Source organism: Dromiciops gliroides, chromosome 4, assembly GCF_019393635.1.
Source record: "Dromiciops gliroides isolate mDroGli1 chromosome 4, mDroGli1.pri, whole genome shotgun sequence".
NCBI classification, from domain to species: Eukaryota; Metazoa; Chordata; class Mammalia; order Microbiotheria; family Microbiotheriidae; genus Dromiciops; species Dromiciops gliroides.
The window spans coordinates 185,933,156-185,952,621 of NC_057864.1; the positions used below are offsets into that span (position 1 = coordinate 185,933,156).

General features: G+C 47.9%; 3 protein-coding genes across 8 annotated transcripts; 1 reads left to right on the forward strand and 2 right to left on the reverse strand.

The window, feature by feature from the left end:
* Nucleotides 1-1,561: 1,561 nt before the first annotated feature.
* MRPL10 (mitochondrial ribosomal protein L10) lies at nt 1,562-7,989 on the reverse strand. The gene is made up of 5 exons (XM_043964353.1): nt 7,802-7,989; nt 5,110-5,279; nt 4,621-4,785; nt 4,219-4,363; nt 1,562-1,858 (listed from the first exon to the last, which is right to left on the reverse strand). Exons 1-5 carry the CDS (start codon nt 7,851-7,853, stop codon nt 1,602-1,604), a joined length of 789 nt encoding a protein of 262 aa, XP_043820288.1. The 5' UTR covers nt 7,854-7,989; the 3' UTR covers nt 1,562-1,601.
* Nucleotides 7,990-8,084: 95 nt separating this feature from the next.
* On the forward strand, nt 8,085-14,683 carry LRRC46 (leucine rich repeat containing 46). 2 transcript variants are annotated; one of them, XM_043964352.1, is made up of 8 exons: nt 8,085-8,410; nt 8,521-8,617; nt 9,207-9,557; nt 11,417-11,463; nt 12,092-12,201; nt 12,405-12,474; nt 12,860-13,005; nt 14,191-14,683. In XM_043964352.1, exons 3-8 carry the CDS (start codon nt 9,408-9,410, stop codon nt 14,550-14,552), a joined length of 885 nt encoding a protein of 294 aa, XP_043820287.1. In that variant the 5' UTR covers nt 8,085-8,410; nt 8,521-8,617; nt 9,207-9,407; the 3' UTR covers nt 14,553-14,683. The 2 variants fall into 2 exon arrangements, with proteins under 2 accessions (XP_043820287.1, XP_043820286.1); XM_043964351.1 differs by having other exon boundaries at nt 8,087-8,410; nt 9,449-9,557.
* A 300-nt stretch (nt 14,684-14,983) lies between these two features.
* Nucleotides 14,984-19,442, reverse strand: SCRN2 (secernin 2). 5 transcript variants are annotated; one of them, XM_043999684.1, is made up of 8 exons: nt 19,350-19,442; nt 18,620-18,799; nt 18,166-18,347; nt 16,782-16,981; nt 16,305-16,520; nt 15,927-16,095; nt 15,599-15,779; nt 14,984-15,296 (listed from the first exon to the last, which is right to left on the reverse strand). In XM_043999684.1, the coding sequence occupies exons 2-8, from the start codon at nt 18,794-18,796 to the stop codon at nt 15,129-15,131; spliced, it is 1,293 nt and encodes a 430-aa protein (XP_043855619.1). In that variant the 5' UTR covers nt 18,797-18,799; nt 19,350-19,442; the 3' UTR covers nt 14,984-15,128. The 5 variants fall into 5 exon arrangements, with proteins under 5 accessions (XP_043855619.1, XP_043855618.1, XP_043855617.1 ...); XM_043999683.1 differs by having other exon boundaries at nt 19,231-19,350; XM_043999682.1 differs by lacking the exon at nt 19,350-19,442 and adding an exon at nt 19,227-19,343 and having other exon boundaries at nt 15,927-16,092.
* Nucleotides 19,443-19,466: the final 24 nt, after the last annotated feature.

The window sequence follows — 19,466 nt, forward strand, 5'->3', positions numbered from 1 at the left end:
TCAGCCCGTCTTCTACCTGAATGGTGAGGAGGGAAAGAGATCCAATGTCCTTGAACCTCTCAACCATGACCAACTTCTAAGAAAAAGATTTTATTCACACTCGAGTCAAATTCCCTAATAGCCACCATCCAGATTTCCATCTCAAAGCCAGAGAAAAAGTAGAGGTTTTTCTGGGGTGCAAACGGAAGTGGGAAATGTTTGAGTGGGGGAGAAGAGGGGAGTTTCAAACCTGTAAAATAACACAGATTAAATACCCTCAATCTACCCTCTCAACGCATAGGTCATGATTTTAAAAAATATTTTGATAACTATTTCTATAGTTTCCTTTGTCCTTCTCTATGTTTTATTTTATGCATTTATAAACATTCTGAGAAGGGGTCCATAAGCTTCATCAGACTGCCAAGGGGTCCATGATCACAAAAAGGGTTGAGAACCCGTCCTGGAAGTTAGCCCTACCCAGATGCTTGAAGCCTGGGAGACAGTGATGAGTGACAGTGCCAGCTGACAACCTGAGCACCTGCTGTGTCACTGAGGTGGAAAATCAGTCCAAGAACAGGTCAGTCAACTCTTAGGGAACCAAGTTCAAATTTTAATATTTCACTCCCAGACAGTGCTACTGAGAATTTTTCTAGCATGAGAGGATTGGGGGCATCTTGTTAAATCAACTTTCACAATGACCGAGCAGCCCAGGGTGCAAGGTTCTTCACTGGACACGACAGAGTTGGTTCTAAGCCAGCAGCCACAGAACATAGCTGACAATGCCATGCTTGTCCCTGGCTATTGCTTTGAGCCCTGCTTTGTATTTTCCTGCTCCCCTCCCCAGGCCCACCCCAAAGCTGCCTTGTCCGAAGATTACCTTAATGATTTCTATTTGTGGCCTACCTCTTCTCCTCCTTAGATTGGGAGCTCTTAGAGGGCAGGACCTCAAGCCATTAGGCTCCCCAAAAGGCAGAGAACTAAGCTTCCTTCTTACTCTCACTTCCCGGGGCTACGTACTGCATACACACATGAGGAGTTCCATACTCCCTCAGCCCTTCTTTTTTTGTCCCTTCTCCCATTTCCTGGAGATCAGCCATTGTAGAAGTGGGAGATGCAATGGTAGAAGGAACAAACTAGACTGAATATCCATCATCCCTCGTGTCTCTTCCTCTACCTAGGTGAGGTTTCCTTGGGATGGGGGAAGCTAGGTTGGGCATAATGGAAAGTGTGCTACTTGGAGTTAGCAGACACTGGGTGAGTCATGGCTATCACTAGCTATGTGACCCTTATGAGATCACTTCATCTCGATGAGCCCAATTCCTCATCTGTAAATGCAACAACACTCACACTACTTGTAGGTATGTTCTCCCAGGGCTGTTGTGAGTAACTCGATGTGGAATTTTCTATGAGTGTTGTTAGTTCCAAGCCAGGAAGCCTAGAAGGGGTGGCTAGGCTCCTGGTCTTGTTTTGTACGAGAGTGCTAGGGGGCTTGGGTCAAGGAGCTCTTCTCCTCCCCCCCCCCTTCATTTTCATCTCCAACCCCAAATTCTTTTCCACCCCACACAGACGACATGAAAAGCTCTTGAGACAAAGTACATTTATGGACGCTGAGACCTGCCCAGCTAAGTGTCAGTTGAAGGGTCAGGGGAAGTCAGCTCCCCACTGCTGGGCACTTTGCTATCATCTTTGTGCTGCTGTTTGATGTACTGATCCAACAGGGCGGTCAGCTGAAGGGGTTGGCGCTGTAGAAGGGAGTGGGTCTGAGATGTCAGCAGGGTCAGGCCCCCCACCAGCTCCCCCTGTATCAAAGACTGTGAGGGAAGTCTGGAGTAGTTCAGGAAACCCTGATAGCTGAGGATGGTGTCATCAATGCAGCCACCTGGAAGAAAGCGGGGGAATGTCAGTCAATGGGCATTCCCCAAGGACTTATGTGCCAAGCACTGAGCTATGCTCTGGACACTAAACTGACAGTCCAAGCCCTCAAGGACCATATACTCCAACATGGAAGGCAGCATGGAAACAACCAGCTACCTACCAGGCATGTAGAGAGGCATTAGCAAGGAGAGGACCAGGAAAGGCCTCCTGCACAAAGTGGCCTTTGAGCCAGAGCCGGGAAAACTGAAAGGTGGAAGTGAGGAGGCAGAGCATTCCAGGCCTGGGGGAAAGCCAGTGTAAAGGCATGGAGGTGGGAAATGGAGTATGGCGTTTGAGGAACTGAACGAAGGCCAGCCCAAGTAGCTGGACTGTGGAATACATGAAAAGAAAGGAAGGTGTAAGGAGGCTGGAAAGACAGGAAGGGGGCACGTGATGAGGTGCTTTAGATGTCAAACAGAGGACTTGAAATAAGGCATCCCAAAAGTTTTAAGCTTTGAAAGCTTAGAAGGAGCTAAAAGAGCCACTGGACTCCCGGGAGAGGGCACGGTCAGACATACACACACTAGAAAAATCAGCCTGGCAGCTGAGTGCAGGATGGAGTGGAGTGGGCAGAGACATGATGCAGGGGGACCAGCAGGAAGGCTACTGCAGTAGTGTAGGGAGGAGGAGGGGCTGAATGAGGGGGCTGGCCTGTGGGAGTGGAGAGAAGGGCACGTAAAAATACAAGAGAGGGGGCGGCTAGGTGGCGCAGTGGATAAAGCACCAGCCCTGGATTCAGGAGTACCTGCGTTCAAATCCGGCCTCAGACACTTGACACTTACTAGCTGTGTGACCCTGGGCAAGTCACTTAACCCCCATTGCCCCGCAAAAAAAAAAGAAAGAAAGAAAAAAAAAATACAAGAGACAGGGGCAGCTAGGTGGCGCAGTGGATAGAGCACTGGCCCTGGAGTCAGGAGTGCCTGAGTTCAGATCCAGCCTCGGACACTTAACACTTACTAGCTATGTGACCCTGGGCAAGTCACTTAACCCCAATTGCCTCACTAAAAAAAAAAGAAAGAAAGAAAAAAAAAATACAAGAGACAGGGGCAGCTAGGTGGCGCAGTGGATAGAGCACTGGCCCTGGAGTCAGGAGTGCCTGAGTTCAGATCCAGCCTCGGACACTTAACACTTACTAGCTATGTGACCCTGGGCAAGTCACTTAACCCCAATTGCCTCACTAAAAAAAAAAAAAATACAAGAGACACCATGAGGGAGGGAACACCAAGACTTGGCAGTGGATTGAACATGAGGGCAAAGGAGAGTGAGGACTGAGGTTCTAAGACTGGAGGAAACAAAGGGAGACTGATGGGTCACGGGTCTCTGCAGCTATGATCATCAAATCCCTCCTGGATTTGTCTACTGAACAAACACTTTTCATGCCTGACAAATCAAAAGAGCAAATGTTTATAGCTAGCGTTTATGTAGACCGCTAAGGTTTGCAAAGCACTCAACAAATATTATCTCATTTGATCCTCACAACAAGTCTTCCAGGTAAGTGCTATTATTATCCCCATTTTACAGATGAGGAAACTGTGGCAAGCAGAAGTCAAGTGATTTGCCCATGGTTACACAGTTATCGACTGAGAGGGGCTAGAGCATCAGCACTGGGATCAGGAGAACCTGAGTTCAAATACACTTACTAGCTGTATGATCCTGGGCAAGTCACTTAACCCTAATTGCCCCCCCCCCAACAAAACAAGTGTCTAAGGGCACATCTGAACTCTGGTCATCCTGTCTCCAGACCATCTCTCTATCCACTGCGCCACCTAGCTGCTTCTGTTTATATAGCAAGATCAAACATTCTTATTTAACTCCCAATCTGATTCTCTAGTTCTAGCAATATATCCCCCAAAGCCTCTTCTGCCTCTCGACCTTTGATTAGGCAGTTTTGATGACATGAGAAGACTATGTCTTCTCACTCCTCCCTCTTCCCCAAGTAGTCCAGGCAACTGGCCCTGACCAACCTGTCACCTTAGCACTGACGTTCACGATTTGTCCTACGCTGATTAGCATTTGTGGATATACACATACAAATATAAGTAGAAACATATTTCAAGTCTTTACTTATACATGTCCCAATACCCCCATTACACTCGGGTGTATGGCAGGGTCCCAGGGGCCATATCTTCCCAATCACCATCAGTAGAGGGTTATATACTCATGTATGAGGGCCACCAAATCCAGAGTATTACTGAAGACTGAGGTGACCCATAGAATTTGACCACAGTCTCGCTTGCACCTGATGGACTTTCCCTAGGTACCCATTCCCTTCCCTCACCAGTGCCTGGCCATTACCAACTCCATCTCCCCAGTCAGGGCTCTCACCAAGCAGTGGTAAGACAGGCACACTCTTCAAGACCCGAAGCATCTCCTTGGCCTTGGGTTCCGAGCTCACCAGCAGCATGTTATGCCCAATGAAGAGAGGCAGCAGGTTTTGGTACTTGGATTCTGCCAGGAATGGCCTCAGGATCTGGGGGAGAAAGGGCATAATTGGCAGACAGGAACACCATATCACCTACCCCCAGCATTCACTACCTGTCAGCATGTGGATGGGAAGTGTAAAGGGAACACACCACAGGGAGCCACCACAGTCAGCCTAAGTCTCTTTCTAGTTTCTGCAGGGTGCTTCAGCTCAGGGAATGTGGAAAGAGAAACAGACACTGATGCTCTAGTCTAGGAAGGAGAAAGGAGGGCAAGAAGTGATCCCAGCCCCTTCCCCTTTCTTACTGAATTGGGAAAGACCTTCATGATGATGTTGTGTTTGCGAAGCTGGTGTCTGATAAGGAGCTTGTCCTCAGCACTTAGGGCCACATTCTGACAGACAGCAATCATTCGGTTTTTTCTGAAAACTTCTGTCACCTCCTTCCGGAGTAGTCGATTCAAGCCCAAATCCTAAAGATTCCGGAGAGAGGCAATATGAACAATAGGTATTGGGTATTTGCTGGCCTTTCCCCCTTAATGTGCAATCATGCACAGACAGACACAGAGAGAAAGAGAGACAAACAGACAGGCACACAGACACAGACACACTCACACACCCCCCCCAGTGGGAAGGTTGACTCGTGCAGCCCTATTTGGAGACATGAACAAAATGACTTCTGCAAGAAACCCCAAGTACATTTTTCATTTTAAACTATTGGGGGCCCTCCCAGAGTAGAGAGAACTGAAGGAATGATCTAAATGAATGGAGTCCTGGCCTCAGGTACTCCTCCTTACCTCCGAGGTTGCCTTGGGAGGGGAGGGCAAGCAACAGGGGGGAATGGCAGGTTTAGGGGGGATATACTGGGTCAGTGCCATCAGCTTCTGCCGCTCAAAGTGCATAACTCGAAAGTGTCGGGTAACAGCCTTGGAGCCATGGCGAACAGTCTGGATGGTGGGCAGTTGGCCTGATAAGAAAGAGGATAAACCACATAAGATAAGGTCCACCATGAATAAAAGGCATGGAGCTAAAACACGAACTCCTTCCCTTCCTCCCAAAAGGGATAATCACTCTCAGGGGCAAAACCCTGAACATGGTCACAACCTACTTCTTATTACTCCTAAGTGACCTTGAAGCAGTCCCTTATTAATTGGCTGGAGCTTTTCCTTCTGACAAGGACGAAGATAAAGTGTTTTGAACTTTTCTGGAAAAATCTCAGTCATTATTACTATTTCAGAGCTTGAGGCAAGAGTGAGAAGAAATATGGTATGGTACAAAGAGGACCAGAAGTCAGAAATGGACAATTTCAGGGGAACCTGGGAAGATAAATGAGCAGAACTAGGAAAGCAGCTTATATAATAAATTATAGAGGAAAAACAACTTTGAAAGACTTGAGAATGTTAATCAATGCAATGAAAAAGCATGAGTTCAAAAGAATGAAGATGAAACATGCCCCTCATTTCAACAGAAAAGTGATGAACTTAAAGCACAGAAACATATATTTTTGTATACAGGTAATACAGGAATTGAGGGAGAAGGGGGCTAGGTGATGCAGCCTTGTATTGAGGTCTTATCCATTTGTTTTATTTGCTCAAAAAGAAAGGGAGAGTAGCGGGACCAATTTATTTTTTAAATGCTTGTTAACTTAAAAGATAAACATTTTGATAATTTTTAAAGAATGGATCTGAAAAGTGGAAACCAAAACACTGTGTGACCCTGGGCAACTAATTCACTTAATCTTGAACCTACTTCAACTGTAAATGGAGATTATGCCTACACCAAGTACCTTAAAGATTGTTGTGAGAATCAAATAAGAGAATATACCAGGAGCAACCATAACCTTAAAGTCTTGGAAGTTGCTTAAATAACATCTATTGTTTCTTCATTTACAAAATTAGAAGACTGAACTAGATCACTCCAAGGTAGAAGAGGCTTAAGAAATTACCTAAGAGGGGGGCAGCTAGGTGGCACAGTGGATAAAACACTGGCCCTGGATTCAGGAGGACCTGAGTTCAAATCCGGCCTTAGACACTTGACACTTCCTAGCTGTGTGACCCTGGGCAAGTCACTTAACCCTCACTGCCCGGTAAAAAAAAAAAGAAAGAAAGAAAGAAATGACCTAAGAGGAAGCTGAAGCCCACAGTGAGAAGAGCCAAGATTTGAACACAGGTCCACTAATGTCAAATCCCATGCTTCTTCCACTATATAGGTTTCTAAGTTCCCTTCAAGTTCTAAAATACTATATAAAGGGGGCAGCTAGGTGGCAAAGTGGATAAAGCACAGGCCCTGGATTCAGGAGGACCTGAGTTCAAATCTGGCCTCAGACACTTGACACTTACTAGCTGTGTGACCCTGGGTAAATCACTTAACCCTCACTGCCCCGAAAATCAATCAATCAATCAATGAATAAATAAAATACTATATAAAAAACAGGATCAAGCCCATTCTTCTCTGAATCTATTAACAGCTGCTTGGAGATAGGCACCTCCCCAAAAGACCCCGGATCAGAGGCACTAAAAATCTCACCTTTAATGGACATGGTAAAACTTCCACACCCAACATTCATTCCACAAGCATTTATTATGTACCATTTATTATGTACTGTGCTAGGCAATAGGAATACAAAAGACAAAACAAAAACACGGTCTCTGCCCTCAAAGAACTCACATTCTGTTGAGGAGAAACAACAGGGACCAGGAGATACAAACTATGCGCAAAGTATCATATATGGTAGTGTAGGAAGACCCTAAACAACTTGGGGGAGGGGGGGTGGTCAGGAAAGATCCTGCTTAAGAGATGGGGCAGGAACTAAGTCTTTTTTTTTTTAAGTGAGGCAACTGGGGTTAAGTGACTTGCCCAGGGTCACACAGCTAGTAAGTGTCAAGAGTCTGAGGCAGCATTTGAACTCAGGTCCTCCTGACTCCAGGGCCGGTGCTCTATCTACTGCACCACCTAGCTGCCCCGCATGAACTAAGTCTTAAAAGAAGCCGGAGATTCTAAGAGACCGAGGTAATGGGGAATGCATTAATGGCAGGGGGAACAGCCTGTATAAAGGTGTGGAGGTGGGAGATGGAATGTCACCTCCTCTAGTGAGAACATAGCAAGAAGGCCGGTTTGGCTGAATCTGTAATCATTCTGGAAAGGCAGGATGGGACCGGACTGTGAAGGACTTTTAATCCCATACAGGGATGTTTATATTTGGTCCTAAGGACAAGGCAGGTCCCCTGAACTTCAGCCCAGCCTCTAACAGACTTGCCCCCGGGGCTGAGGCCAGCCTAGTCGCATGGGTACAGTAGTAGTCCCTCGAGTATGATGCTGTTCTGGGGAAGAGGGAGATCACACTGGGAGGTCTGTTGGGGTCAGGGGTCATCGAGGCTGGCAGAGTTAAGGAGTAAGGGAACTGGCTGGGGGAGGGGTCAAAGGTCGGCAAGGACGCCAAGCTGCGGGCGTCTCCCAGGCTGCTCCGTGAAGACGCTCCCCTTTCCTTACCAGCTCGGGGCCGGAGCCGGCGACCCAGGATTCCAACTACGGACACCACCATCTTCGCCAGGGGTCGGTACGGGTCCCGGTTGGAGATGGCAGGAACAGAGGATTATGGGGCTCCGGGACCAAAACCGGAAGCTGTAGCACTGCACGGGGGAGGAGCCCGCGGCCACCTTCCGTACTCCTTTCCTCTCCTTTTCCCCATCCCGCCCCGCCTCCTAGAGAACAAGCCAGCGCAGGCGCAGATCAAAGCGTCTTCGTCTCTTAGCAACGAAGTCCGGGTGCTGAGAACAGACCTTTGCCTACAGGCTGCTGCAGCACCAACCCGCACTGCAGCTCATCCCCCCTGACATTCTCCCAGATCACTGCTTGCTGAGCTCCCCTCTAGATTCCCTCTTTAACTTTCCCAACCCATTGTTTCTCAACTCTTGGCACACTTTCTCCTCTCCATTGCACAGGCGTCAGCCCAACTTCCTCCCCTGGTATCCCTCCCCCAGATCTCAGAGCTTCCCCTCCCTCTCTCCTCACCCACTCCAAGGACTCCAAAACCCTCCTTGTCTTCCCTCTTATTCCTAGACTTCAGACCCGACCCCACAAAGGAAACCATGCATGGAGGTAACTAGACAAGTGTGCTGTAGGTTTTCCCTGCTCGACCTGATCTTTGAGGGTCATCATGTAATTCACTTCTAGGAAAGATGTGACTCCGAGCCCTCTTTTCTTTTTAGTTGTACCTGTTCAGAGCCCTGTGGGTGTCTGCATCTCTGATGCCCTCATTGCCAAGAGGAATTTGGCCTTCACAAAAGAGGATCCTTCAGAGGTGACGTGAGTATCTAGTAGGTTAGAAGGTGGATCCAAGGGCTCCTTGTTTTGACCCAGCCAAAACTCTTATACTCTATTCTTTAACAGCCCCCTTCTTCACCACTCCCTTTTATATGCCTCTCCACAAAAAACAAAAACAAAAACAAACCACTGCTTGGACTAGGGAAAGTCAGCTTCTCCTAGGCCATTTGAAAAAGAGTTGGAAAAAAATTGGGTATGGGGGTTTGCCTGCAGAAATCATGTTTTCCACATCCCTGCCTCCTGCTGTCTCAGTGTCTCAGTGTCTCAGGTAGACTGAGGTCTTGTTTGTTTCTTTGAAAGAGGCAGGGAGGGAAAGAAGGAAGGAAGGAAGGAAGGAGGGAGGGAGGGAGGGAGGGAGGGAGGGAGGGAGGGAGGGAGGAAGGAAGGGAGGGAGGGAGGGAGGGAGGGAGGGAGGGAGGGAGGGAGGGAGGGAGGAAGGAAGGAAGGAAGGAAGGAAGGAAGGAAGGAAGGAAGGAAGGAAGGAAGGAAGGAAGGAAGGAAGGAAGGAAGGAAGGAAGGAAGGAAGGAAGGAGAAGCTCTTCAGAGACAACCTTATTACCCTGTTCATCAGTTTTTCATAGTTCTTCTTGAGGACTCACTGGAATCCCATCCAATGCAATTTCTGCTACTCTGGAGACCCTGAGTCCAGCCTGTGCCAGGGTCCAACAACCCTTAATACAAACAGAAGGACCTTCTTGCTGAGAGCTGATCGAAGTCCTTCAGCACTGCTTTCCTCCTGGGAAATGCTATTTCTGGCTCTGAGAAACTAAAGATGTGGGTCTCCCACTCCAACATGGTTGCCTCTCCTCTCAGACCTCGGGCTCTTGCTGCACTGCAGACTGTCCGCCTAGACCGAGAGGGCATTGGCTACATTGGAAACCTGGAGGGCCTCCGAGCCCTTCACAGTCTCTACCTTCAAGAGGTGAGTTTTCCCAACTACCCTAGGGAACTGTGGCCCCTCAGTTAAGAAGGGCAGGGCCTGAAAAAAAGCCCCATTTATACAGCAGCCTGATTGGACCACATCTCAAGTTTTGTGTTTAGTTCTTGGGGTTACATCTTGGGAAGCTGTGGTCAAATAGGAGCATACCCAGAGGAGGGTTACCAAGAGAGTGGGAAGACTGGAAAACTCACCATCTAATAATTATCTGAACTGGGTGTGTTCCATGGAGAAGAGGAGATTTAGGGGTACCCATGGCACCCATCCTCAGAGAGACCCTACTGAGAACAAAGTAAGGTGCCACAGTGGAAAGCATGCTAGATTAGGACTTAGAAGATCTAGGTTCAAACCCTACCCCTGCCATTACTCTCCATATGACCCTATATAAGTCATTATTCTCTCTGGGCCTCAATTACCCTAAAAAAAGAGGTTGTACAGGGCAGCTAGGTGGCACAGTGGTTAAAGCACCAGCCCTGGATTCAGGAGTACCTGAGTTCAAATCCAGCCTCAGACACTTGACAATACCTGTGTGACCATGGGCAAGTCACTTAATCCTCATTGCCCCACGCCAAAAATTTTTTAAAAAGGGGTTGTACTTGGATGACCTTTATAGTACCAATCTTTTGAAGATGGAAGTTAGAGACAGAATTTAATTAGAAGGAAAAAATTCCTGATAATTAGTACTGTATTTTGATAGAAGGGCAGCTAGGAAATGGATTGACTCATGATAGAGTTAATTCTCTGTTACTGGAGGTCTTCAAGTAGAGGCCATTTGTCAGGACTGTTGTGATTCATGTTTTAGGTATAGATTGGACTAAGTAACTTAAAGGTGCCTGCCAGCTCTGAGAGCCTATGATTCTGTAAATCTATTCTGTCTAACCTTTTCCCTTGAGAAAGGACTTCATTTAATTAATTTTCTTTTTCTTTTTTTCTTTTTTTTTTCTTTTTGCGGGGCAATGAGGGTTAAGTGACTTGCCCAGGGTCACACAGCTAGTGTCAAGTGTCTGAGGCCAGATTTGAACTCAGGTCCTCCTGAATCCAGTGCCAGTGCTTTATCCACTGTGCCACCTAGCTGCCCCCTCATTTAATTAATTTTCACTGGATAAAACAAAGACCTAAAAAGACGACCCTGCATTCTCACTTGATTGGCCATGTCAGTGTTATGTGTTCTTCCTCTTCAGGTAGTTCTTTCTGGTATCTAGCCCAAATTTCTCATGTTGCAAGCCTCTTATGGAAACCAACAGCTTAGCTCCTTTCCCTAACCCTTCTAAGACTTAAAGACTGCTTCTCTTTGGCCTCTCCATCTTCTCTCCTATGTGTTGAGTAATACCAGTTCTTTTACCTTATCTTCATTGGTCTTACCAAATCAGATCAAAAAGTATTTGAGTGCCTACTATGCAAAAGATAGCAGTGCTTTTCCAATTTCCCTGTCTCCTCTTGGTCTGGTCTCTCTGTCCCCCACATTCTGACTGTGGAACCAGAACAGATGTGCTGGAGGTTTCCTGGAGGTACCAGGTCCAACCAGGCCTGAATGTGACAGCTATAGCAGGTAAGATGTCTACAGGTGATGAATGAAAAAGACCCAGAACTAATTAAGGGGTGAAGGGGGAAAGATGACTCCAAGCCGGTAATCCTGACTTCAGAGACTTATTGTAAAAAAAAAAAGGGGGGGGGCATGTTTTGCTAACCATATGGTGCTATATAAATGTGAGTTATTATTGTTATCTCCATTTCCCCAGAGTGGGAAGACATCTCCCAGGTACTTGGATTAGAGGAGAGGAGAGAATGCTTCTGGGTTTTGTTTCTTTTTTTACTTCTTTCCACCCTCATGTTTCTTATTACAGAATGAGATCCAGCGAATTGAGAACTTAGACTGCCTCCCTTGCTTACGGTAGGTGATACAATCCGGCCCTCTGGGTTGTGTAGGTCTTGGAATACCCACAAGAAAGGAATAAGCTCTTCTCACTAATGCAATGGTACAGAAGAGTTCCAGGGAACTCATGATAGAAGAGGATCTCCAAATCCAAGAAAAAAAAAAAGAACTGTGGAGTATAGATGCTGAATGAACCATACTATTTCTTTTGTTTTTGGTGCTGTTGTCTTTTCTATTTTGAGGTTTTTCATCATTGCTCTGATTTTTCTCTTATAACATAACTAATGCAGAAATAGGATTAATGTTATTATGTGTGTGTATATATATATATATATATATATATATATCAGATTACCTGCTGTCTAGGGGAGGGGGAGGGGGAGGGAGGGGAGGGAGGGAGAAAAATCTGTAATTGGAAAGCTTGTATAAACAAAAGTTGAGAACTATCTTTACATGTAACGGAAAATTAATTAATTTTTAAAAAAAGAAGAAAGTAATAAGCCCATTTTCAGAACAGGTAGCTTTACTTCCCCTTCTTTTCCAACATCGGCATCTCTGCATGCCACTGTTTCCCAAACCATGTCTTGTCCCTTTTCTAGACTATTCTGATCAGGTCCTGGTGTCTCTATTTCCCCTCTTCCCCCAGCTTCCTAACTCTGGCAGGAAACAAGATCCAACAGGTGGAAAACCTACATGGTCTCCGGTGGCTGCAGCTCCTGGATTTGTCCCACAACCAGATCGCAACGTTGCAACCAGGTAGGAAAGCCCTGGTCCTGGCCCCGGGGACCGAGCCCCCATCCTTATTCACTGCCCTCCCAATCCCCCCAGAGGTTTCAAGAGAGCAGGTTAGGGTTGAGGGGCATGTCATGGGTGCTTATAAAACATTTTGCCCTTGGCAAAGGTGGGTGTGGGAAGGGAGGTGTCTTAATTGACTTCATTTCTTCCTTCTGTCTGTGTAGCTGAGCTTCCCCAGAACCTCCTAGTCCTTAATCTTTCTGGGAATGACTGTACCAAGCAGGATGGCTACAGGTAAGTAAATAGGAGGGAGCCTGACCTCAGGAGTGAAAGAAGCAAGCTATCTCTGGGATAGAAAGAACTTTTTCCCTCTTCTCCCATCACTTCTCAGTGATCCCCAAGCCCTGTCCCTTCTTGCTTACACTACATCAGGATGACTGCTTTGTTTCTATGGCCCCCAACCTAGTCCAGATCCCAAGCGATGGCAACCTGAACAACTGCAACATCTGAGGAGCTCACTTTGTCACATCCAGCTAGATTTTTGTCTTGAGGTGCAGAGCAAGGGGCTATTTCTTCTCTATTTTTTTCTGTGCTTCCTTGATACCTTGGATAAGGGCCCTTGCACACACACAAGGCACACCTCTCCAACATAATGCTACCTTTTCCTCCCTCCCTGTAGGGAAATGGTGACAGAGTCCTTACCTCGGCTTCTGGATCTGGATGGTGAGACAGTGCCTGGATGGGAGGACCTGGAGGAAGAGGACAAAGCAACTGACACGCAGGACGAGTTCCCCGAATTGAGCGGCTCCTTCTGTGCGGAACGAGGTGACTCTTCTCTCCCAAACCCACATCTCTCCTAATTCACCATCTCTCTGCACCACTAGGCAGATTGGGGTGTGAGAAGGGAATGGGAAAGTCAAGATAATGTCACCTCAACTGCACACCCACAGGCAAGAGAAAAGGGACAGAGCCAATCTGAGCTGGCTGAAGAATGAGAATCCATCATAAACACATTTAGTGAATTAGAATTACTTTCCACAAAACCTCCCAGCTTTGTAGCCCCACCAGTTTCATGGGCAGACTCCCCCACGTTCACAACATCCACAGTAAATCCAGCACAGTCAGCTAGGGCACAGGCATTTGCTAGATCTCCTTCTTCCCCAGAAGGCCAAATTCAGAGGACATCATCATCATGTATATTCCTTCAACAGTTTAGAAACAATGGAGCTTAACCACTAGGCTTCGGGTCTTGTTCATTTTTTATTTATTTGTTTGTTTGTTTGTTTGCTTATTTATTTATTCATTTATTTATTTATTTTTGCAGGGCAGTGAGGGCTAAGTGACTTGCCCAGGGTCACACAGCTAGTTAAGTGTCAAGTGTCTGAGGTCAAATTTGAACTTGGGTCCTCCTGAATCCAGGTTCAGTGCTTCATCCACTACGCCACCTAGTTGCCCCCTCTTGTTAATTTTTAAAGGACGTGGGTCCAACAAATGACTTTGTGTTTGGATCCTTAAGTTTCCACCTCATGGGAAAGAGTATCAGGATAGTTACCATTGTTTCTTGTTTAAGTAGGCGTGTGCTGGTATGAACCGACCTAGCCTTTCTTTTGTGTGTGGAGGAAATAAAAAATAAAATAATAGGGTAGGATGCAGAAACTCCAAGTGAGCTCCTCCTTGGCCCAGCCACTTACTCCAGGGTAAATCCCTCAGGTACATCTCAAGCTGTTACCTGGAGACTGATTTGTGCTCCTTGTCCTAGTTACAACAGCTGGTAGGGCTCTGGATCCACCTCATCTTTCTTTCTTTCTTTTTTTTGGAGGGGCATTGAGGGTTAAGTGACTTGCCCAGTGTCACACAGCTATTAAGTGTCAAGTGTCTGAGGTTGGATTTGAACTCAGATCTTCCTGAATCCAGGGCCAGTGCTCTATCCGCTGCGCCCCCTAACTGCCTCCCCTCCCACCTCATCTTTCTAAAATCAGGGATCTGGGTCTGTGCTTCCTTCTCCCACAGGCTTCCTCGAGGAACTGGAACAGGAGCTGGATGCTCACAGAGACAGGAGACTAAGGGAGGCCCTGATGGAGCATGAGATCAGGATGGCATTCAAGCCAGTGATCACTGACCTGTCACTGCTGCCAGGGGCCCCTCCACCCAAGAGCCACAGCCCGTGCCCAGTGCCCAAGCAAGTCACTGCAGGGGCCAGCCCTACTGCCACTTCCCCCGGGCAACCTTCTGTCATCAGGAAATCCCGTGGCCTAGACAGCCAGCAGCAGAGCAACACAGGCCAAGTGGAGAAAAGGGGAAGGCTGACCACAGGCTCCCAAGCCAAAGCCCAACACGCTACCAGAATAGCAACCATCAGAGCCAAGAAATGAAGGGCCCGCAGGCTCTTTATACCCCATCTTTTCTCTCACAGCAAAGCCATGGGAGGAAAAAAAAGGGTGGGGAATGAAAGTGGCCATGACTTTAAATTCCCATTCCCTGACAGAAGTTCATTCCTAATAAAGTCTCTGGCCGCCAATGTTCCTTTCACATCATTGAGTGGGGAAATTAAGATTGGGAACCGGGGCAGCTAGGTAGCGCAGTGGATAAGGCACCTGCCCTGGATTCAGGAGGACCTAAATTCAAATCCTGCCCCAGATACTTGATACTTACTAGCTGTGTGACCCTGGGCAAGTCACTTAACCCTCAATGCCCTGCAAAAACAAAAACAAACAAACAAAACCAACCAAAAAAAAAAAAGATTGGAAACCCCAGTGATCTGCCTGGTGACTCCTCCCATAACAGACCAAGGGTTAAAACTCAATGAACAGAGAAAAGAAAAACAAGTTTATTGAGTCAGAACTGCTAGATCAGGGCAAGGTCCAGAGTTGAGTGAACAAAATGCAACCTCCCGCACAGCCTGATGAACAAGGAAGTCTGGACCCCAGGTAGAGGTTCCACTGGAGCGGCTACAGTTGTTGGCCATAAGCTTGGCTCTCCTTTTCTACAAAGGTCTGGAAGAGGCTGGTCAGCTGCTGGGGAGATAGAACCCTTTCCCCAGTCAGTAGCTTCCTCAGAGTTTCCTGTCCTTCCTGCTCCAGATCCTGCTGTTTCTTGCGGAGCTGCTCTTCTTGTTCCTATCCAAAAGAGACAGAGGTTAACTCCTTCGATACAGGGCAAAGAGGGAACCTGCACCCGCTTGCCCTTTGGAGCAGTGCAGGGTGTTAGGGGGAAAGGGGGGAAAGAGAGAGAAGAAAGAAACAGTGGTCTGAGATGCTATTACATAGCATGAATCATCACAGGATCGAGCCTGGCCAGCTTTGGAGCCTCATACCTAGTCACCCTTCCAGGGGCCCAGCCAACCACAGCAATGAGGAAAAGGGCCTCTGTCCTTTCCAGGAGTTCTCACTAACCTTTCAAATTAATTCCCTTTCCTCACCTGGCCACTCTCCATCTGCCCCAGGGCTTCTTGGTGCCCACGGTAGAGTGGGTGTCGGCGATCCACCTGGGTCTGAAATCGTGGTTGAGTTCGGACAGGATCTTTGTCCCCAAAAGTAGGAGACAACACCTGGGGAGCCTGAGCCACCCCAACCCCAAAGACAAAGGGTTTGAACACTGACCTACAGGGATAAGAGAGACACAAGTAAGCCTTCATCCAGGTTCCTTTGCCCAAACTGTATTGACCTTCACACCCGTCTATTCCCTCTCTCAAATTTCCTGGGTCTGTCATTGTCTTTCCCAGCCTCCCACCTCCCTCTCCCTGGCACCTGGAGGGGTCTGGTGTGGCAGTGAGGAAATGAACACAGGGCTGGGTAGGGTCCTGGGGCAGGACAGACACCATGCTGGCTGTAGTTCGGAAGCCTCCAGAATCCATACAGATGCCACTCTCCTTATTCCGAAGGATGCCCATCATTGTCATAGCTGTGATACCACCTGCTAAGGCCAAGAATCAGAAGGTCAGCCAAATCCCCAGGCCACTGACAAAACTGAGGACAGGTGTCACAGTTGGGAACTCGGCCCTATCCCCCAAAAAACATAAGGTAAAGATGCTTGGGTCTCAAGTTGTGACACCATGCCTGTGCCTGAACCCTGCCTTCCTCATAACTCTGAGCTAACCCCCACCCTTTTCAGCCCCATCTGTAGACCTTGATTCTGCTTCAGTAGTTCTCGGCCAGCCTGGAATCGGGCCTTGGCAGCCTCCATGCGCACAGGTTGATGGACCAAGGAAAAGACGTGGGCAAAGTCAAAGGTGGTTTGCCCATCCCACCAGCCCTGTTTCTGGGCATGGGATCGCAGCTCTGGGTGTTCAGCGGTGATGTCTGTGCCAATGCTTAGTTGGTTGGAGATGTTCCGGGCACCCTCTATGAGGTTGGGAAAAAAGAGAGAAGGCCAGAGTCTATGGGGTCAGGGTTAGCCTCCTGGGAGCAGCAAACACCTGGTCATTCCATACTCAGTAACATCTCTTCTTGTGGGCTCACTCATTTATCTTTTCTCCTGGCTTCCTCCTCACCTCCCTAACCCCACCCCAGCCATTCTCTCAGGTTTTTCTGTTTGCTCCACCTGTGGGGACCCAAAGCTAGGCAAGGAACAGTCCCTCAAGAGAGTTGGGTAGGATCTCTCACCTTGGATCCTCTGTGCGGCCCATAGCTTCCCAGCTGTTTCTAGCACCCAGGCCTCTTTTCGATCAGCCAGTAGAAAGGTATTGTGGTAGGAGAAGGGGGTGGGATCCTCTCGGCAGCTGCCCCCCTGCCCATATTGCTCCAGCAAGTTAGTGATGACCTTCAAGGCCTCCTGGGCTGAGCTGCCCCGTTCTAATCCTAGCCTAATAAAGAAAGTAACTCAAGGGACAGGTATTGGGGATACCCTACAGGAAAAAGGGGCAGCTAGCAGGTCCAGAAGACTAGAGCAATTTGCTCCAGGAGCAGACACTTAACACTTACTAGCTGTGTGACTCTGGGCAAGTCACTTAACCCCAATTGCCTCACAAAAAACACAAAGTTTATATGGCCTAACAGCTGGAATTAGTTACTCTAACAGAACTGCACACGATGTATATACCAAACACCAAACTAACTTCCAGAGAAAAAAAGACACAGTTCCTGTCCTCAGAAAACTGCTAGTCTAATGAGAAATATACAAGTCCAAGCTCTCAGGGAGTTCCTAGTTTGCTGAGGTCATCCTTGTAACTAGGATAGAAACAGAAACATGTGTGCAGATTTTCTAGTCAGCTGGACAGGGAAGAAAAATGTGTAGAAAGTCAAGGTATATGTCTTATGTTTACTCATGTCAAAACCCATGAGGTGGCAAGAACTAAAGTGTTGGTAGGGATAAGGCAGCTTCTTTGTTCATATATCTACTTTTTCCTGGAAGATAATAACAGCTGACATTTATATAATACTTTATGATTTCAAAATGTTTTACATATATTTTCTTATAACAACCCTGTGAGGTAGCTATTGGTATAATTTTACTGTGGTTTAGATATGAGTTCAAATCCTGCCTCAGAAACTAGCTGTGTGTCTCTGAACAAGTCATTTAACTTCTATTTGCCTCAGTTTTCTCCTATGTAAAACTGGGATAATTTTCCAATATGGTTGTAAGAATCAAATGAGATATTTTTAAAAGCACTTTGCAAACTTTTTGTTGTTGTTGTTTTGTTTTGCAGGGCAATGAGGGTTAAGTGACTTGCCCAGGGTCACACAGCTAGTTTCAAGTGTCTGAGACCAGATTTGAACTCAGGTCGTCTTAAATCCAGGGCAGGTGCTTTATCCACTGCCACCTACTTGCCCCCACTGCAAACTTTAAGATGATAACTGCTAGCTATTATTTTTATACAAATTTGGAAACTGAGGATCAAAGAGATAAATGACTTACCCATAACTGATCATCATCCAGCTGGCATCAAAGACAGAATTTGAACCCAACCCTCTCCTGACTTCAAGTCAAGAACTCTCCCCAATATATAGGAAGAGGAGAGCCTTAGTCTCAGTGTCCTGGGTCCCTCACCTGAGCAGGTCCATGCCGAGAAGGGCCTCTTCCTGACCCACTGGCTCTTGTGTCCATACAGCTTCATTGCCAATACAGACACCGTGTTCATTGGCACCCATCTCAGCCCCCCACAGCCAGGCTGGCCGGCTCAAGATCACTGCGTGGGTTCTCTCCACTTGATCCACCTCGATGTATGTGCACTAGAGAGTGATCGGGGGAGTGAACAGGTCTGGTCGGTGGATTTGGGTATATTTAAGTTTCCTCCCTTTCTCTCCTTTAGCATCATGGATTCTTAGGTCTACAGATGGAAGGGACTTTAGGAGGCCAATTAGTTCAACCTCTTCAATTTTACAGTTGAGGAAACTGAGGCTGAAGTTATTTGCCACCCGTAGTGTCAGAGATAGAATCTGAGCCCATGGCCTGCCTGTCTATTATAGTACGGACGAGATCTCTTTCTTAGCTCCACACTCACCTGGAGCCGGCTCCCTGGGGCATGGGTCGCGGAAGGGACCAACACCACCTCCTGCACCTCATCCCGAGGCCGGTCCGAGTTTTTGGCAAAGACGACCGCAGGGATGGCGGAGGCCGGGGGGAGGGAGACAAAGCAGTCGCAGGAGCAAGGAGCATCGGATGGGAGTGGAGATGCCATCACCTGCGAGGCAGTGAGGGCGATCCATGAGCTCCCCGCGGGGCTCCCCCACTGAAACTGAAGACTCCCTCACCCGCAAACCGTAGCCTCCCCTGGCCCGAACTCTACTGCAGACCCAGGCCCTCCCCCCACTCTCAGGTTCCCCGAGTAGCGTCTCTGTCCACCTGCACGGCTGGCACGGGCTACCCCCACGAGCCGGGACAGAACCCTCTCTGCCTCCGCTTCGCGCCCACCGTCTCCTACTGGGACTCAAACAGGTTGCACACCGGAGCCCGACTCTCCCCGACGGAGTGCACGGAGACTCGTGGTCACGCATGACTATGTCTCTGCAAACCCTGGACATGTCTGCGCGGCTCCCTTCCCCCCACTTCAGATACGTTTTCTGAAGATACTAACCCCCCACCAAAAATAAATAAATAAATAAACCCACACACATAATGCACTGAACAATTTCCCTTTTGCTCCTCCAGTACATGCCCAAGGATGCCCCTTCGTTGGTCCTTTCCCCTCCCGCACCCTCCAAGATCCCCAACCCCAGGCAGGGATCGGTCACCTCTTCGGCCTGTGATCCCAGGAAGGCCCGGGGCAAGGGGGCGGAGCTGCCGCCCGGTCTCTCGAGCTGCAATTTCCGCCTTGACCACCAGGATGCGCGCCAACATCACCTCGCCGG